Source organism: Dendropsophus ebraccatus, chromosome 8 (assembly GCF_027789765.1).
Source record: "Dendropsophus ebraccatus isolate aDenEbr1 chromosome 8, aDenEbr1.pat, whole genome shotgun sequence".
In the NCBI taxonomy this organism is placed as follows: domain Eukaryota; kingdom Metazoa; phylum Chordata; class Amphibia; order Anura; family Hylidae; genus Dendropsophus; species Dendropsophus ebraccatus.
The window spans coordinates 106,887,587-106,907,368 of NC_091461.1; the positions used below are offsets into that span (position 1 = coordinate 106,887,587).

A 19,782-nucleotide genomic window follows, 5' to 3' on the forward strand; every position below is an offset into this window, starting at 1 on the left:
GATAACCCTTTTAATCCAAGTTACTCTTAAACCAAGGTACCACTGTAAATAACAAATCTGTGTAACTTTCTGAAACCAGTTGAATTAAAATCATTGTTTCTCTGGAGTATCCCTTTACTGTGACTATCCTCCTTTTAAAGTCTTATTGAAAGTGTTATCCACTGTGAGAAAAACACCTGCCCGGGTGATCGCTGATCGTCCGGGCAGCCCATAGGATATAGCAGCGTCTGCTGCCGACGCTTCTATTCAACGGAGCGATGGCAGCAGATCGCTGCTATATCAGTCGCTTGTTTTTCAACATGTTGAAAAACAAGCGACTGCAACGATCAGCCGACATGAACGATGTCGGCTGATCGTTGCACTCTATTCCACGGGACGATTATCGTCTGTAGCGGCCGATATCGTCCGAATTCGGACGATAATCGTTCCGTGCAATAGGGCCTTTACTGACTGACACACACAGGGTCTGTTTACACAGAAAGATTATCTGACAGATTATCTGCCAAATATCTGAAGCCAAAGCCAGGATTGAATTTGAAATGAGGAGAAACCTCAGGCTTTCCTTTATGACCTGATCTCTGTTTATAGTCTGTTCCTGGCTTTGGCTTCAAATCTTTGGCAGATAATCTGTCGGATAATCTTTCTGTGTAAATGGACCCACAGTCTTCTCCCTCCCTCTTTCCTTCTTTCTGCCCGGCCAGTCTCCACACTGTAGTATTGAGGACCTGCTGGTCATGTGATCAGGTCCTTCATCCCTCTCTCTCTCTCTCTCTCTCTCTCTCTCTCTATCTGCAGGATGCTCTCAGGTCCTGCTCTTTCTCTGTCTTCTGATGTTCAGCCGCTTACCCTGCGCTACAGTGAGCAGACTGAACATCAGAACACTGGGCCTCCCTCCCTCTCTGGTCCCCTGCGGTCATTTTGGGCCCAGCACTTGCCCGGGTAAGCCCTGTGCTGACGCCGGCCTTGGTTGTAGTTCTGCAAAAACTGGAGAGCCACAGGTTTGTGAACGCTGCGTTATCCTCCTAATCCTGGGAATGGAGGGGCCACGATACTGATTTAGCATCAGGTCCCCTTCTGAGTTTTCCCAGGTATTAATGATAGATTAATGGCATATCCTACAGCCATGCTAACACTGTGTAGGTTTGGAATACCCCTTAAAAATGGTATCATGGAAGCACAATACTGAGGGCCTAGCCATTGCAGAGCCATAACTTTATGTAGGGGGCGTAGCAGGAATCGGACCCCCTATTAAGCATGGCCCTTCAGTTGTTTGGTGCCCAGGGTCCTCTTTTTGGCTTTTTCTGGAATGGAACTTTCAGCTCTAAAGGGAAAATATAGAGGAGTAAGCGAGCGCCAATCTCAGGTCAGCGCTCGCTTCCTCTTCAATCCCTGTACAGTGTCTGTGCTATTACATGCACAGACAGTGAGCAGGGAATAGTGGGAGGGGCCTTAGATTGTCCGGGCGGCCCATTGGAGTCAACAGCGTTGTGCTGCCGCCACTCCTATTACTCAGAGCGATGTGCAGCAGACCGTCAATATCGTAATCGGGATTTTCCAACTTGTTGTCATACAGCTTCTAATATTAGACATTGAAAAGTTGCCATTCTGGAGCCTGGGAAAGCTGGGTGAACACTTCCATGGGATAGGAGTATGGTTTATTTTATGGGTTTTTGGGGAAGCTGGATGGCAATAGGTATATTTGCCATTACAACTTTCATAGAGAGGGGGATCATCCAGCTTTCCTTGAGTCCTGAACAGCAGGTTTGTTCAATTAGATGGAGTTAGTCAGTCATTAGTTCTTTAGGAGAATTGCCATTCAGGAGGCTGGATAAGCTGGGTGGACACTCTAGTGAGTAGTAACTTAGGTTATGACTTCATTTTCTGCTCCTTTTCTGGTGTTCTTACCCCCTCCACCACCTGAAGGTGCCCCCCCCCCTCATGTGTGCCCGCCCGGACCCTGCACCACCACCACATACCAGGGCAGATTATTTCAGCCCTCAGTTTATTTGCCTTGCAGTCAGTATCAGCCCGGCGTGCCTGACATTCCTGCTGTGCTCTGATTCCAGGAGGGATCCAGGGGAGGAAGACTCCATCGCTATGGAGGGAATTACACTAGAATGTATGAGAAGTGCAACACTTGGGCCTGGGCCAGGAGGGTGGGCCGCTGTATCCACACCTGGGGGGGCTCCTGAGGATAATGAATTAGGGGTGTGGGGGCTCCTAACATTTCTTTTTCATTCTCACATTTGGGCTTTATAATGTTTTCCACTATTTGCACTTCTCTTGGTGAAGGGATCCCAGCAGCACAGAGTATGTAAGGAGAGGAGTGTGCTGATGTTGTAGGAGCAATAACCCTGGCTCTCATGTGATGACATGGGGCTGCATCATGATGTCAGGAGGGGATAGAGGCAAGTGGGAGATCACAGGCTGCACGGTGCATGGTGGAAGGAGGGAGATCCACAGCAGCACAGAGTATGTAAGGAGACGACTCTGGGAGTCGTGATCTGTTTTCAGGGGCTGCTTGATGATGTCAGAAGGAGATTGAGACAAGTGGGAGATCACAGGCTGCATTCCACAGCAGCACAGAGTATTTGGAGATTACTGTAAAGCTCTTTTGGGGTGCAGTGACCTGAGCTGTCATGTGAGTCATGATGTAAGAAGGGGAATCGGGCAAGTGTGTGTATGGGGAAGGGGATTACTGAGAATTATATAGACTTCCATTATGGAAAGAACAGGGTTCCCAGCAGAAGAGAGTATTTCAAGAGATGAGGACAGCAGCACAGAGCATTTCAGAGGAGAAGTGTGCTTCAAATTTTTCACTATCCAGGCATGTTGGGAATTGTAATTTTGCAATTGATGAAGGGCAGCAGGTTCCCCTTCCCTGATGTATAAGGTCACACACAGTGGAAGGAGCATGCGCGTGAGCAGCACAGAGCATTTCAGGAGAAGAGTGTATTGATCCTGCAACAGGTCACATAGTGGAAAGAGCACAGGCCTGAGCAGCACAGAGCATTTCAGAAGAAGAGTTTACTGATCCTATGAGAGGTCACAGACTGATAGTTGTTAGGGTTAGAGACCCCAGCAGCACAGAGCATTTCAGGAGACTGATCCTGTGAGAGGCTGTGACAAGGACACCTAACATCTTCTCCACACAATACCCACCTCCCCATTATCTCCTCCTGTACCAGATCACATCCACATTATGTGTTTTGTCTTTTGTATATAGCAATGGATTTATAGGTGATGTTGTTCAGGCCGGGGTCGCCCTATATCTTTGCACCCACAGTTTCGTCTTTTTGGCGGTGGCTTTGTTACCCAGCGAGGAACGTGTTCTTTTAAAGGGGGAAAAAAAAGCGTGTCCTTCAGCAGTTTGTGCTGTGCGCATCACAAAAGTGACGACTGCTGTAACTGCATTTGTTGGGAATTATTGATCGTTACTGCCCTCTCTTGGCCAATACACATATATCTTCGCTCGGAGAATATTCTGAAGTTCTCCTGAGTCAGCATATGTGCTTAAGTTTTCCATCAACCTAATGGATCAATTCAGTCTACTCCAAGGAACGTCTGTTTAAGCTGCAAAATAGGCGCAGCAGCACATTTTCAGGGTTATATCTTCCATACCCCCCCACCCCCTTTTGCTATGATGATCATTGAGTAGATGAAGAGGGCCTCGTGCCGTATAAAGTGCTGCAGTCCCTTATCATTGGGAGTTATCGCTAACAGGGAGGGAAAAAAAATGTGGCTTTATCTCGACTTAATGAATGCTAATTTCAATTGACTGATGTGCAATTGGAGTTTTTGCAAAGTTTTGGCCCTGCGGGGAGCGCCGCGCTGGTGCAGACTCTTACAAACGCCCTTGACACGGACAGTGTCACCGGCGTAAATTCACTTGTCTCCTGTGGAAGCCGTTTTGAGGACGTCGCTTCTGAAGAGTAAGCAAAGAGAAGGCTGTCAGTGGGAATTTATAGGGTTGATCTCATTTGCAATGGAAAGGAGATGTGACTACTTATTGCTGAGTTAAAGGGAGTGTTTACTTTAGACAACCTTTTTGTCAGGATCCTTTTGATTATAAGCTTATGAGACCTTTAGTGAGTAGCTTCCCCCCAAGCACACCCTGACTTTAAAACCCTTGTGGATGGTGCATTGTCCTGCTGACAGTCTCCTTCTGCCATGGGAGAAATGGCTGGTATAAAGGGATGAACTTGGTCACCGTTATGATGAGATAAGTCCTACTGTCCAAACATCCATCCCCAGGTATCAGAGAAGCCAGGGTGCACCTAGAAACTCTTTCTCCCCCCCCCCCCCCCCCCCCCCCACCATTATACCTGCTCCACCAGCCTGAAGTGTTCACACCTGACAGGAAGGGCTCAAGAATTCATGCCCGTTCCGGAACCTCCCATCTGTATGGCACCACAGAGATCTGGGTCCATCCAACCGGCCATGTTTCTCCAAAAATATCCAAATCCATCAGACTGGTCCTATTCTTCCTCAGAGATCTGGATCCATCTGACTGGGGCCATGTTTCTCCACAAAGGTCTGGACCTATTTGACCAGCCATGTTTCTCCATACAGATCTGGATCCATCTGACCGGCCATATTTTTCCACAGAAATCTGGATCCATCAGACCAGCCATGTTTCGCCACACAGATCTAGATCTATTTGACCGGCCATGTTTCTTCACACAGATCTAGATCCATCTGACCAGCCATGTTTCTCCACATGGACTGGATCCATCTGACCAGCCATGTTTCTCCACACAGATCTGGATCTATTTGATTGGCTATGTTTCTCCACAGAGATCTGGATCCATCTGACTGGGGCCATGTTTCTCCACACAGATCTGGATCCATCTGACTGGAGCCATGTTTTTCCACACAGATCTGGATCCATCTGACTGGAGCCATGTTTTTCCACAGAGATCTGGATCTAATTGACCGGCTATGTTTCTTCATACAGATCTGGATCCATCTGACTGGGACCATCTGACCAGCCATGTTTCTCCACACAGATCTGGATCTATTTGACCGGCTATGTTTCTCCACGCAGATCTGGATCCATCTGACCAATCATGTTGTTCCACAGAGATCTGGATCCATCTGACTGGAGCGATGTTTCTTCACAGAGATCTGGATCTATTTGACCGGCCATGTTTCTCCACACAGATCTGGATCCATCTGACCGGCCATGTTTCTCCACACAGATCTGGATCCATCTGACCGGCCATGTTTTTCCACACAGATCTGGATCCATCTGACCGGCCATGTTTTTCCACACAGATCTGGATCCATCTGACTGCCATGTTTCTCCACACAGATCTGGATCCATCTGACGGCCATGTTTCTCCACACAGATCTGGATCCATCTGACCGGCCATGTTTTTCCACACAGATCTGGATCCATCTGACCGGCCATGTTTTTCCACACAGATCTGGATCCATCTGACTGCCATGTTTTTCCACACAGATCTGGATCCATCTGACGGCCAGGTTTCTCCACACAGATCTGGATCCATCTGACTGTGGCCCTTGATCTGTTTGTCTGCTGTTATAGCCCATCTATGTTAAGGAGTGGCAGGTTGTTGGTTCCGCTGTGTATAAGTACCCATACACCTTATACTAAAGTCAGTCTGTCGTCGGCAGGTTTTCCTCATTGTTGCCATTCTCTGTATACTCTCCCCACATTATTACATAAGAATCACAGCAGTGAGGTCCTGGCTCCAGCTGATCTAGCTCCAATGACCAGGCCTCACTCCATCACTCTGATCACTATATTTTTCTATCCAATGTGGATTTATACTGAGACTGATCCATTGAAAACCAACCAAGCACCCTGGGTCTAATATAGGGAAGATCCAAGCATGAAATGGATTATTTGCACTACCCAGATGAGAGCCATTAATAGTCTGGGGTTCAGGGGTAGGTGGTCAGAGGTTGTGGCTATGTAGACGCTTCAGTCCCTGCCCTTCTCTATTGAACAGGCATTGATAACAAGGTTGTCATGGATTAAAAACATGGCTACTTTCTTCTGAAACAGCGCCACACCTGTCCACAATTGCAGCTTTGCTCTATTTAAGTGAATGGGGCAGAGCTGCAATACCACTCACAACCTGGGACAGGTGTGGTGCTGTTTTTTTTTCTTTTTTTTTATTAAGAGTGCTTCCATGTTTGGTTGTCTAATCCTTTAAAAATAACTGTTGCACTGTAGTCATTTCCCGCCACTATATGTGTATCCATTAGAGATGAGCGAAATTACCGTATGTTTGGCTTTGCATAAACCTGAACGCTCTGTATTTGAGTCTTGGTGGCTGGAAAAGATGGATGCTGTAGGAATGCATCCATATTCTCCAGCCCCCAGGATTGAAATACTGCATGTTCAGGTTTGTACACTCATCAGGTTTTCTCATCTCTAGTGTCTATAGGTCATCGCTGTACTATATCAGTTTCCCCCTGTATAGAAGGCTGAAGGTCCGTTCATAGTCAAAAATTAAAAATAAAAAAACTGCCACTGATACGTTTACGTGTTTTCTATCATCCATATTGGTTATGTATATAAAGCAAGTTGTTGTCCAGGATTCAGAAACATAGCTGGTTTCTCCCAAAAGAGCGCCACCCCACTTTACAGGTTGTGTGTGGTATTGAAACTTTAAAGGAAATCTGTCAGGTCAGTACCAGGTACAGAGCTGCAGACACCGGCAAATGGGTGATAGTGAGATAAAACAAATGATGACTTTGTCTTTGCCGCCATTTGTAGAGTTATAAAATAGCGTTTTGCTTTGGAAGCTGAAGTACCGCAGCGATCTGCCTGCATCTGCAGCTCTGTACCTGGTATTGACCCGACAGATTCTCTGAGCTACAGTGACGGACACAGCCTGTGGTTAGAGGTGGCGCTGCTTTTGGGAGAAATCAGCCAAGTAATTAAAGACGACCCCTTTATTCACTGTAGGATGAAAAGTTCTGCTATTTTTTTTTTTTTTTTTAAATCAGATCATTTTTATTGAAAAAAAAAGATTTTTTTAATAAACACAAAAAGTGCTTTATTTTCACCCCTTACCCCTTTTTTGGTCAGAAAATACTAATCAACAAGAATTCAGGAAATGGTCAAAAAAAGAAGGAAAAAAAAGCCATACTCACCTGCTGCAGGACTGCTGTTGAGCTCTCCCTTTCTGCACTAGGGCACAAGGGACATCACTTACGTGCCCAGAGGTATAATGTTACCTTCAGCCAGAGGAGTGGTTAACAGGATGGGGAGCCAATGGCTCCTCGCCCCTTCAAACACAGCAGCACATTTAACTGTATGCGCTCCTGATTAGTAAGGCATACAATTAAAGGGCCAGAGGGGAAGCAGAGCACAAAGCCTTGATAGCCTTAGAAAGTTTATTTTCTTTGTTACAATTATAATAATTATTATTATTTATATTTTAATATTGTTATAATAATAATCATTTATATTATTGTTGTTGTTAGTAGTAGTTTATTTATTATTATTATTTTACTTGTTTCTATGGCCTGCAGTAAAAGAACTATAATCCAGCATTCAGTAGTCCATAAATTTCCATAATCCAGCAGTGATTTTTAGCACTGACTTGCATTACATTGCATGCTGTTCACCATTCATTGTTCTATATGTCATAATTCAAACCATGGAATGCCGGATTAAAGGAATTTTATTGTATATTTACGCTGTGCTGCTCTCTATATGTGCCGGTCACCTCCAGCTGCTCTCTATATGTGCCGGTCACCTCCAGCTGCTCTCTATATGTGTCGGTCACCTCCAGCTGCTCTCTATATGTGCCGGTCACCTCCAGCTGCTCTCTTGCCTTCCTCTATGTATCTGTATTGTACTTCTATACTCTGGTGACCCCGGTGTATCGGCAGCTCCCTGTCTCTCTGTCTGTGTGTATGAAGCTGTAAACTCTTTTGGGTGTCTCTGACTATTTTGGCTTTTGGCTCCATCTTCAGGATCCCTTAGATCCAGCACGGACGGTGATTGTGGTTCAGTCTCTGCTAGCAGGTGGTGTAGCTGAGGAGAGCGGAGAGATTCTGCCTGGTGACCGCTTGGTCTTTGTAAATGACAGTTTTATGGACAATGCTTCGCTGGAAGAGGCTGTGCAAATATTAACATCTGTGCCACCGGGAAGAGTCCGCATTGGCATTTGCAAGCCATTGGTGGTAAGAAGTGAACCCCCGGCCCAGTGCACTGAATTGTGATTCCATTGGGGGCCGTGAAATCCACGTCTAATCTGTCACGTCAACCAAATATCAGCATTACCATAATGATCATTTGGCTTCCTGATAATCTGGACATTGCAAGATTCTTCTCTCCTAGCTCACAAATGAGGTGATGCGTGGGAGAGAAGCCAAATCCAGCCAGATGCTGAATCCCCGTAATTTCCTGCAGCTTTTATTACAATCGGTTATTCCAAAACTATCAATTTTCCAGATTTAAAGGGGAGTATTCTATTTTCATCAAACTATTTTTTTTATATATATTTTAACACTTCCTTGCAGATTTTAAGATCTCTGCTTGCTGTCATTTAGAAGGACTCTTCAATGTTCAGTCCTGGTCATGTGACAACGTGGGTGCGAAGAGCTGCACCCCTTTATTTCCATCACATGGCAAGGACATATTTTTACCCACTTAAAGGGGTTCTCCGGCGAAAATCTTTTTCTTTCAAGTCTATTTACTTGAGTTTAAAATTCTCAAATCTTTCCATACTTATCAGCTGCCGTATGTCGTGCAGGAAATGTTTTCTCTCCACTCTGACACAGTGCTCTCTACTGCTACATCTGTCCATGTCAGAAACTGTCCAGAGCAGCAGCAAATCCCCAAATTCCCTCTCCAGCTCTGGACAGTTCCTGACATGGACAGAGGTGGCAGCAGAGAGCACTGTGTCAGACAGGAAAGAAGTTCCCCTTTAAAGACATTCAATGACAGCAAGCAGAAATACTAAGAAGCCATGATTAGTATTAAAAGGATATTGGATATTTTCATGGAAAAACTTTGTATGAATAATACCCTTTACCTGCTGAAACTGGAATACCCATTTTATTAAGGTGTGTAATCAGGCGAAATATTGAATAAAAAAAATTGGGAAATTGAGGAATTGCAAAAATTGTTGAAAAATTGTGAATCTCCACAAATGCTATTTTTGAAAAGATCATCCACCAGATGTAACTTAACAATTGTAGATTGAAAAGATTTTCAACTTTCTAATGCATCAATTCTATACTAATATCAAGAGCTCTGCTTACTGTTAGTGAATGGAAGTCTTCTGGTTTATGTTCAGAGGCTGTAAACTGTAGACAAAAGAAAACAACCGTGCCTCTGCCCCCCCATGCATTTAGAGAGGGGCATGGGTTTTCTGTTCTCATGATCAGTGGAGCCCCCAGGGATCAGACACTAACGGCCCCCATACACCTTCAGTTCAGTTATGTCTCCCACCTGTCCTCCCTATATACAGGAACATTTAGCACAGCCGAGCGTTCCTGTGTTCTCTATGGGGAGGGGTAATACACAGCAAGAGAGCCCTTACTGCAGCTTCTCTGACTCAGAACAAAGGAGTCATCCGTGATTTTCCATCATGACTGACCACCATCACCACCACCACCACCATCTCTCTATGGTAGTTCAAGATGGCCCTATACACTGTTTAAATGGCCCAATCTGGGGCAGTCTACAGAAGCAAATGAGCACTGATCAGCAAGATCGGCATTCAATTGCAGTGCCTTGACAAGGCTCAATTGAGGGGCCTGGCCTTGTGAACAATCGCTGTTTTATTTGTACAGCCATTTAAATACATTGCTATCAGCCGCACATCCCCTCTTAGCCGCACATCCACATTTTAAGGCCTGCTTAAAGCGGCACTATCAGCAGCTTTTGCCCAAAGAACCCGCTGATAAGCCCCACAAGCTCTTTACCTTATAACTGCATGGCTGTTAATCACCGTCTCGTGCTACCCAGTCCACCCCTTTCCGTGCCACCCACTATGCATATATGAATATGCGTAGTGGGTGGCACAGAGCTCCCCCCTAGGCCTGCCCAGTATGCCCCCTCTCGTGCTACCCAGCCTGCCCCCTCCTGTGCTGCCCACTATGCATATATGAATATGCATAGTGGGCGGCCCAGAGCACCCCCCACGGCCTGCCCAGTACGCCACCTCTCGTGCTACCCAGCCCGTCCCCTCTTGTGCCGCCCACTATGCATGCTGGGCGGGTTGAGGGGCGGTGCTCCAGGCTGACAGGTAATGCCCTAAATGCGCCTAAATTCCTGATTAGCATAGGGGCAATTAGGGAATATCAACAAAATGCTGAAGAGAAGAATAATTAACAGCAGTTATAAGGTGATCATTCATTTCTTCTCCTAGACATTTTGTTGATATTCCCTAATTGCCATATGCTAATCAGGAGTTTGGGAGCATTTGGGGCGTTACCTGTCAGCCAGGAGCACCTGCCCAGCACGCCCCCTCCGTGCTGTCCACTATGCATATTCATATATCCATACTGGGCGGCATGGGGGGAGGGTTCTGGGTAGCATGAGAGGGGGCTTACTGGGCAGGCCGAGGGGGTGCTCTGGGCTGCCTACTATGCATATTCATATATGCTTAGATGGCGGTACGGGAGGGGGGGACTGGGTGGGCTGAGCCGGTGCTTAACAGCAGTGCAGTTATAAGGTAAAGAGCTTGTGGGGCATATCCGCAGGTTCATTGGGCAGAAGCTGCTGATAGTGCCGCTTTAAAAGATGCGATCAGCCAAGGAGCGCTTCTCCGCCAAAAGGGTGTTTCTAGGACCGCTTGTTGCCAATAATCCGCCCGTCTCAAAGTCCCTTACCACCTATCATGTCCCGCCTCTTGATATATTTAGCTCTGAGTGGATTGTAGACACAAGGATCCAAATAAGAAGCCGTCAGCTATACGGAATATTAGGTCTGCCCTGGATTTCAGCCTCTGGATGTACACAACCAGTCACTTACAGTACATGTAGGTCTTCAGATTAGGGAAGAATTGAGATGAGCTGTATGATCACATTGCAGAGCGTTTTCTTATGCGCATGCCATCGCAGGTCACTAAGCAATTGAGCGGATACTGGGTTTTCTGGCTGGATACGCTACATAAAGGGGGGTTCCACTGTTATTTGCATTTGTGTTCTTGCAACTTTTACTAAATGCAGACTGTGCTACCCATGCTTCTGTATCATACTCCACCACCCTGTCCCTTCCATCTTCTGCTTGTCTACATATAAGCCCCCAATCCAAACCTTTGGACATATATTGGGCACCTCAGCCCCTCACCTCCTAGGCCTCCGTGGCACAGGCTCATAGCTAAGATTATTTAACCATATTATCTAATATATTGGTTATTTTCATTGCCTTGGGGTTATGCTCAGTGGCCTCTGCTGGGCTCATTGCAGAGGATACAACAGTGGAACATCCCTTTAAGTACTGACTGTGTGCAGGTGAAGGGTGGCTATGCACATCATACTGTGATTAATCCTACTAGAGAGAATTGACTACTAACCCTAGACTAGTGGCAATCAAGAATCAGGAGGGTGCAACTCGTCATCCTTAGTAAATCTGCCACAAGTCTCGTTCATCCTGTTTTGTCTTGAATGGAAACTTTGTATATGTTTATGTATATGGAATCCCCCTGAAATCATATTGAGGAATGAGAGAATGATGAGGGTTATCCCTTCAGTCCTAACCTGAAACCTGTTTATTATTTTTCTATTTTTCTTTGTGTCTTTTCTTCAAGCAGAATGACATAAAGGACGGACACGTGTACATCCCGCTGGTGGGGGAATCGGTGGATAGTGAGGAATTGGCGGTGGATGACCCATCGCCGACTGCGCAGTTCTACCATGTTATGGTAACACAGACTTGTACACACTGTGTTATACTTATAATTTAGAAACTGGCAGAGTGCAGACACATTGTCCATAATCCAGCACCTATCTGACACCATTAATGCCGGATAGTGTTGAGCGGACTTGTGGAACTGTTCAGGTTCTGCAATGTCCCCCACGCTTAGCATTTGACTAGAGCCTATGACTGTATCCATGTTTTCCAGGTCTCCCTGGGGTGGCATTTACCAGCCACTGGGAGGCGAATTCTGAGCATTTGGGTTCTGAGAGCGTTACTAAACCCGAACAGTAAGGCAAGTCTAGTAAAAAAGTGACCTTTATCACGTGCAAGGTCTTTCACTTAAAGGGAAATTATCAGCAGGTTAGAGTCATCTAACCTGGTGATATGTTGCTATAGCACACGAGGTGGTGAAGGTACTTTTCTTACCTTAGAGTCACTGTCTTTAAAATTTTTATTGCAGAAATCAATAGTCCAGGCGATTTTAAGAAACTTTGTAATTGGTTTTATTAGCCGAAAAATGAATTTTTATCATGAAAAAGCAGTTTGAAGCTCTCCCCCCTATCTTTATGGTTTTCCTGTGGAGAGAGAAAGTAGAGGCAGCAAAACAGGACAACAAAGAGTTAATTTACATTCACATCACAGGCTCTCTCCTCTGCAGTCACCACTGACCTCTCTGACCTCTGAATAGGGCTCTGAATAGCTCCCCCGCTGTGTAATCCTTTGTTCTCGGCTCTCTGCTGCCTGCTAATCTCGCTCCTTCACCCTCCCCTCTTCATAGAACAGACAGATCTGACTGATGAAAAAACAGTCGAGATTTCCTGATTCTGAGCAGTGGATGACAGAAAGGAGAGGAGGGGGGGGGACCTGAGAAAAGGCTTTTTACATGCAGATAATGGCATATTTGTCTAATAAACCCAATTACAAAGTTTCTTAAAATCACCAGGACTATTGATTTCTGCCAAAAAAAATAAATAACGACAGTGACTCTTTAATCCTTGGCGCCTTTTTTGTATGTTTTGTAGTTTAGTCCATATGCTAATAAGATGGTTTGGTGCCCTGGAGGCGGGACTAGCACCCTCTGTGCACCAGCATGCCTAGCCTCCTTTTAAATATTCATCTGGTGCAGAGCGCCACCCCAGTATTTAGCAGAGTAGTAGTTCCGTGCACCAAACCAACTCATTAGCATATGGATTAATCTACAATGTACAAGAAACTTTCCTCCTCAGCGCCCTGAGCAATATCAGTAGGTAAGATACTTCTAACCTGCTCATAGTTTCCCTTTTAAAAGAAAAAAATTTAAAAACTTTTACAATTTTCGAAATCTCTGCATCTGTGACGACCCATCCGATTACCACATCATCCTACATGACCAAAATAAGTAATCATTGCCACAACTGCTGTTTTTGTTCATCCCCCCTCCCCCACCAAAACAATAAAAGGTGATCACGAAGTCATATCTACCCCATCCATCTTCATAAAGGGGAAATGGGCTCTGAATGCAGTGACACAAAAATAAATTATTTTCTAAAACAAAAACAAAACAAAGTAAAAAAAAAAAAAACTACATTTGGGACCTCTGTATTTGTAGCCATAGAATAAGTTATTCTGTTATTTATACAATCATTCATTGCTGTAGCCTTCCTCTATAATAAAAAATAGACATTTACCCCAAAACACAATAAATATCATGTAAAGAAACCCCCATATATTTATGTTGAGTATTATTATTTTTTTTTTAAATGGAGATTAAATGTGGAGATCGAAAAGCAAAAAGCACTGGGTACCAAACTAGGCCACATCCTTAAAGGGTTAAATCCCTGTGGCACCCGGCCCTTTAAATTCTTATCCCGGCACCAGATGGTGTCTATATTGACTTATCCTCACATTGTATTTGATGTTTTGCTCTTTTTAGGAGAAATACCAAGTGGAGCCATTCACAGATGACGGCCGAGAGGAGCTGGTGGATGAGCCGTCGCTGTCTATGGGGCCGGCCTTTAATATCCAGCACAATAATCCCGACCCTTTACAAGAATCGTGGGAAATGCATGAAATGGGGGGATTTATAGAAGAAAGAGAGATGCTGGTGGATGATGAGGACACCCAACAAGCCGCCGCTCAGCCAGACAATGATGGGTATAGTCTGCATTATAATGGGATTCCACCTCCCTCCGTCCAGAACGCGTCTTCTGCCCCGGCCTGGCTAGACGCTGCAGCCGTACGTATTCACAGGCAATATGGGAAATGGGCATTGAGGGAACCTGGAGTTGAACTGATTATGAGATCGTCTGGCCCAGATAATGCTCTTCTTTTCTCCCTGACTGATTTATCACTCCGGATCCCGTCTGAGTCTCCTTCCCCCCCCCCCCCCCTTTGCTTTCTCTAGGATCAGATTAGTTTCTTAGGTTCTAACCCCCCCGGAAAAAAAAAATGGTCACAAAGTTATTCATTGATTCACGGAAAATTGCAAGCTTGTAAGTGCTTCAGAGCTTCGCAAATCACCATCTGATTGAATGCAAAAAAATGTTATTGGCCCAACGCGGAGTGAATATTTATGAGGTACCTGTCATCCTCTAAATGTAGTTATTGATCAGGCCGCACGTCTGTCGCACATTTTATTGACTCGTCTTATTCATTAATGCAAAAGTTGTAACAGTTTTTTCGGCCGGACTCGGAGGAGTTGTGTGCAGGTCCCGTGCACGGCTGGAGGGAACGGCCCGGGGCTTGTTAGAATGGTGTTTTTTTATTTTTTTAGCAATATGCTTTTTATTTGTTCATCTTTTTGATAGTATTTTATCTCTGTAAATCCGGGTTCGCGTATGTCCAGCAATTCAGAGCCACTCTAGATGTGGATGCTGGATCTATAACCTTGATTACCCGCCGAATTAAAACATGCTATATGCATTATTTTTTGATGGCAGCAATGGTGGATCATGGATATACGTGAATCCGTTTCTGCTGTACTTCACTGCAAACACAGATATGTTAAGAGTCACTGTCGTATTTCTTTTTTTTTTTCTTGCAGAAATCAATAGTACAGGCAATTTTAAGAAACTTTGTAATTAGGTTTATTAGGCAAATATGTCATTATCTGCATTCAAAAAGACTTTCCCCAGGTCCCCCTCCCCCCTCCTCTCATTCACTGCTCATTATCAGGAAATCATGTCTTGTTGCATCAGACATGCACCTGTCTGTTCTGTGGAGAGGGGATGGGGAAGGAGGGAGATTAGTCGCCAGCAGAGAGCAGAGTACAAAGGATTACACAGCGGGACCTGTGTGAAAGCCTCTATTCAGAGGTCAGAGAGGTCAGTGATGACTTCAGAGGAGATAGAACATTGATGTAGCTGTAAATTAACTCTTTGTTGTCCTGTTTTGGTGCCTCATCTCCCTCCACTCCTCCCCTCTCCAAAGCGAACAATGAAGACAGGGGGGGGAAGAGCTTCAAACTGCTTTCTCATGGTAAAAAAGCTTTTTTCGGCTAATAAACCCAATTACAAAGTTTCTTAAAATCGCCTGGACTATTGATTTCTGCAAATAAATAAATAAATAAATGACAGTAACACTTTAAGTCTAACCTGCACCACAAGGGGATGATCTTCAGGGCTCCTAATTCTTCTCTCTTTCTTGGACCCCATTATGTACACTTATTGGGCGCCTGTAGTAAGGGAGCTCTCTTTGTAATATATAGGCTCCTATGGATTTTTTTTTTTTTTTAAAGAAATCAACAGGGGTTATGATCACAAGCAGTTTTGCAATAGACTCCTCTTTACTTTTTAAAAAGTTTTCTGTATTCAAATCGTTATTCATATGGCCACTAGCTGTCTCCCTTCACAGCTGCTGCTCGTCCAGATGTGGCAGCAGAGAATTCTGGGGGGTGCTTGCATTGTAGGGTCGTCTCTTCTGTCACACAGCACCAAAACCGCTGTAACCTTTACAGTGACATTATTCTGACTGAATTGTCTCCTGGTTAGCTACAGATTTGATAATATAATTAGGCTAAGTTAAAGGGGTAGTGCGGCGCTCAGAAATTATTCACAGAATAACACACATTACAAAGTTATACAACTTTGTAATGTATGTTATGTCTGTGAATCGCCCTGTTCCCCGTGTCCCACCACCCCCGCACGTGTACCTGGAAGTGTTGGTGCGTTATACATTACCTGATCCGTGTCGAGGGCCGTCCGCCATCTTGTGCCAAACGTCCTCTTCGGACGGACGAGTCTCTGCCGCCCGTCCCCCCTCCGCCGCATCACAACTGTGCTCAGCCGCGAGCATCGGATGACGCTGTAGAGGGCGGCCGGCCGGCCGAAGAAGACGTCACTCGCTGAAGATTGGAGACTGGTGTCGGCACGTGACAGGTGAGTATAGCGCACCACACTTCCGGGTACACGGGTGGGGGTGGTGGGACACGGGGAAGGGGGCCATTCACAGACATAACATACATTACAAAGTTGTATAACTTTGTAATGTGTGTTAGTCTGTGAATAATTCTTTACCGCCGCACTACCCCTTTAATTACTCTCAGTTGATAAACAACCTGCATGATGAGCAGGTGTCTTTCCTTGCTTTAGCGCACAAAGGACTGGGATTTCCTGTGTTTGGTCTCTTAGGGTCCCATTACACAGAGCGATTTTTAACGACTAACGATAAACGATCGCAAGCGAGATTGTTTATTGTTAACCTGAAATAGTTCACCATATTACACAGAACGATAATCGTTAGTTACGATCGTTACTATGATCGTTATTGCGATCGTTACTATGATTGTTCATTGTTTTTCTGGGATCCGAAGGAATAAACAATGTGCAATTACACTGAACGATTAGTGAAAAAACGCGGAACTTGAACGAACGTGGAATTACAGCGAACGATTAACGATAATTTTAGGTTCAGATCTATATCAATGATCAACGACATATGAACGATTTTTCGATCGTTGCCTGCAATTACACAGAACAATTATCGTTTAAATTCGAACGGTTTAACGATTTTTCGCAAGATAATCGTCCCGTTCCTCGCTCGCTATTACACGCGATGGCAGCGAGTGGGTGAGTGCGGGAGGGGACGCGGGGAGCTGCATGGAGGCTGCCCGGGTGATCGCTAGATCGTCCAGGCAGCCCATAGAGGATAGTGGCAGTCTGCTACCGCCGCTCCTATTCCACGGAGCCACATGTTTGAAAAACAAACGACATGAACGATCAGCTGACATGAACGATGTCGGCTGATCGTTGCCTTCTATTCCACGGGACAATTATCGGCCGATATAGGCCGAATGCGGTCGATAATCGCTCCGTTGTAATAGGGCCTTTAGTCCTTTGGCTAAGATCAAGTGTAGTATCTGTTCTTATCAGTTTAATATCCGATATGCCCCTTATCTGTGGACCGTATGCATAACGTTTATTTAAAGAGAAATCTTTTAAAAAATATATAAAGAGAATATATTCCAAAAATGCTTGTTATCACAACACCTGCTTAAAAAATATATTTGCGGTAGTTACACTTTAAGGCCACATTCACATACTGTATTTTAGCATTAAACAATGACAGTGATCTGTTACGTTGAAGTGTATTGAACAACAGCCGTGGTGTATACAGTATGGGTGTTCTCTGCGGCGGCACAGAATAATTGACATGATTTTAACTGGAATGTGCTCACATTCCAGTTAAAATCAACCTCAGAACGCCCGTCCGTGGCCGTAATCTGATTGTAAAGTCATGGATTTGTGCTGTAGCTGTTGCACTCTGCAAGCTTCCGAACTTAGCTTTAGATTGGTGGGTGCCCCAGCTACACGACCACAGTCAGGAGGAGGATAAGTGGAGCTGTGGCCGAGCATGTGTAGTGCCACACCATTCATTCTCTATGGGAGGGAGAAAAATAGTGGTCGAACCCCCACCCATTTAACATTGGTCGTCCCTCGTGTCCCCAGTGCAGACCCTAACCCTAACCCAAGAATCTGTAATGGTGACTAAAAGATAGCAGAACAGGGTTCCTAACTTTATTGTATTTGACAACTCAAGGCTTTTCTGTGCCACCAGAGAACATACCCTTGGCCATCCAAGCAGGGGCTCCTATGATTGTGGGGGCTCCAAAAGCCTTTGATTGAAGAACTGGGGGTCATATAAAGAAAAGCCCTTTAAATAATAAGACATTCCAATTGACCCCTGTCCCCTCCCCGTATAAGATTTAAGAGTCTGAGATTTTTGTGCTTTCAGCACTTTTTTATTTTTATGCGGCTATAAATAAAGTTGTTGAGAAGATTTAGGATCAATTAAGCAGATTCTGCAGAACTCGGCCGTCCGTTATATTGACAGGAGCTGTAGATATCGGGGAATTATGTCAGTCTGAGAACAACGGGAATAAGGATTGTCCAGATATCTGGATTATTTTTGAATCTCTTATATGGGAAATACTGTTATATTACTATGGTAATGCTAATGGGGGTTTTCTTTCCTTTACAGTATGGAGACTCAAGAGACCCCAGGTCACCATTGGTGCCCCTCGATGCCGTGAAAACGTATGATGCCGACATCCATGATCCTGAAGAAATCAACATAGACTTAGATGTGGAGCAAAGTTAGTATTATGGAATGGACTTTAAACCTTAAAATTCTGATGTTTATGCAATGGACCCCCATACATTACACTCACAGGAAGCTGAGATATGAGGAGCTGTTTGCACAGTTTTCATTAGTAGATTCATGAGATAGGTTAAGTAAAATAACAAAGCCTAAATGCTATATTACAAGGGATTATGCGTTTCGAGAGGGTCCTCAACTTTCTTCATCGGATACAATGATACATAACATAGCATGGCTCTGTCTAATCCAGTCCACTCTTATCCTGCAGGTGAAAACTCTCTTCTCAAAGAACCCTCCATCATTTTTGATCCAGATGCGATTGCCAAAGAGCAGATTCACAGGACGGAGAGAGATTCTGGGACTCCGCGTCTGCAGAGCTTATCTTCCATGTATGTGATCAGATTGAACAGTATGATGTATTGTGATGCTCAACGTTTCTCCATCTACTTTATGGTAGATTTTGCTGCAGACACTTTGGGGGAGATTTATCAAACATGGTGTAAAGTGAAACTGGCTCAGTTGCCCCTAGCAACCAATCAGATTCCACCTTTTATTTTCCAAAGAGTCTGTAAGGAATGGAAGGTGGAATCTGATTGGTTGCTAGGGGCAACTGAGCCAGTTTCACTTTACACCATGTTTGATAAATCTCCCCCTTTATGTTCTATTTATATGGATATGAATATTTATAAGGACCAGGAGCCGGTTTGCAGGCGGATCAGGGTACAGGACCACCCCCGGCGCACTGAATTTACATATTACCTTATTTACATATTAAAAATTTAGATGGTCTGTTGCCACATTAAAGGGAATCTGTCAACACTCAGACCCGACCTGAGTTTCTGTCAGTGTTTTATATAGGTCACAGCACTCTATTCAACGTGGTAACTAAAGCTTATCCATCCATGTAGCAAAAAATGTGTAATCTTAGTGTGAGGAGTTGCGGCTCTCCGGCTGTGCCACGCTCTGTCACACCTCCTCCTTGGTTCCTCCATCCTCTACCTTTTAAATAATAATTTTATATCAGCCTCCAGTTGAACCAAGGAGGAGGCATGACAGAGCGCGGCACAGACGGAGAGCAGCTACTGCTGTTTGACACTTGATCACACTTAGGGCCCTATTACACAGAGCAGTAATAGGCCTAATCAGGATGATTATCACTCCGTGTAATAGAGAGACCGATCAGCCAATAAACGATCATTGGCTGATCGTTTCTTTAGGTCCAGACCTAAAATTGCCGGGCACGCATTGCTACGTGTAATCGTGATCCGCTGCCGACAACTGATTGTAGTATAAAATAATTAAGTATCTACTTACCTTACTGTGCTCCCTGGCCTTCATTGTAGAGACCG

At 44.8% G+C, this 19,782-nt stretch overlaps 1 protein-coding gene and 1 pseudogene across 6 annotated transcripts in view; both read left to right on the plus strand.

Moving 5' to 3' along the window:
• Positions 1-19,782, plus strand: part of PATJ (PATJ crumbs cell polarity complex component) — a 179,515-nt gene that overhangs the window by 62,057 nt on the left and 97,676 nt on the right. For 3 of the 6 annotated variants that reach the window (XM_069981340.1, XM_069981334.1, XM_069981335.1), the window contains exons 19-23: positions 7,960-8,169; positions 11,748-11,861; positions 13,770-14,072; positions 18,314-18,428; positions 18,702-18,822. In XM_069981340.1, the coding sequence (XP_069837441.1) occupies positions 7,960-8,169; positions 11,748-11,861; positions 13,770-14,072; positions 18,314-18,428; positions 18,702-18,822 (863 nt within the window). The remainder of the gene's footprint in view (positions 1-7,959; positions 8,170-11,747; positions 11,862-13,769; positions 14,073-18,313; positions 18,429-18,701; positions 18,823-19,782) is intronic. The other 3 variants (XM_069981337.1, XM_069981338.1, XM_069981339.1) reach the window with 3 other exon arrangements.
• LOC138800246 (U2 spliceosomal RNA) lies at positions 17,155-17,271 on the plus strand (annotated as a pseudogene).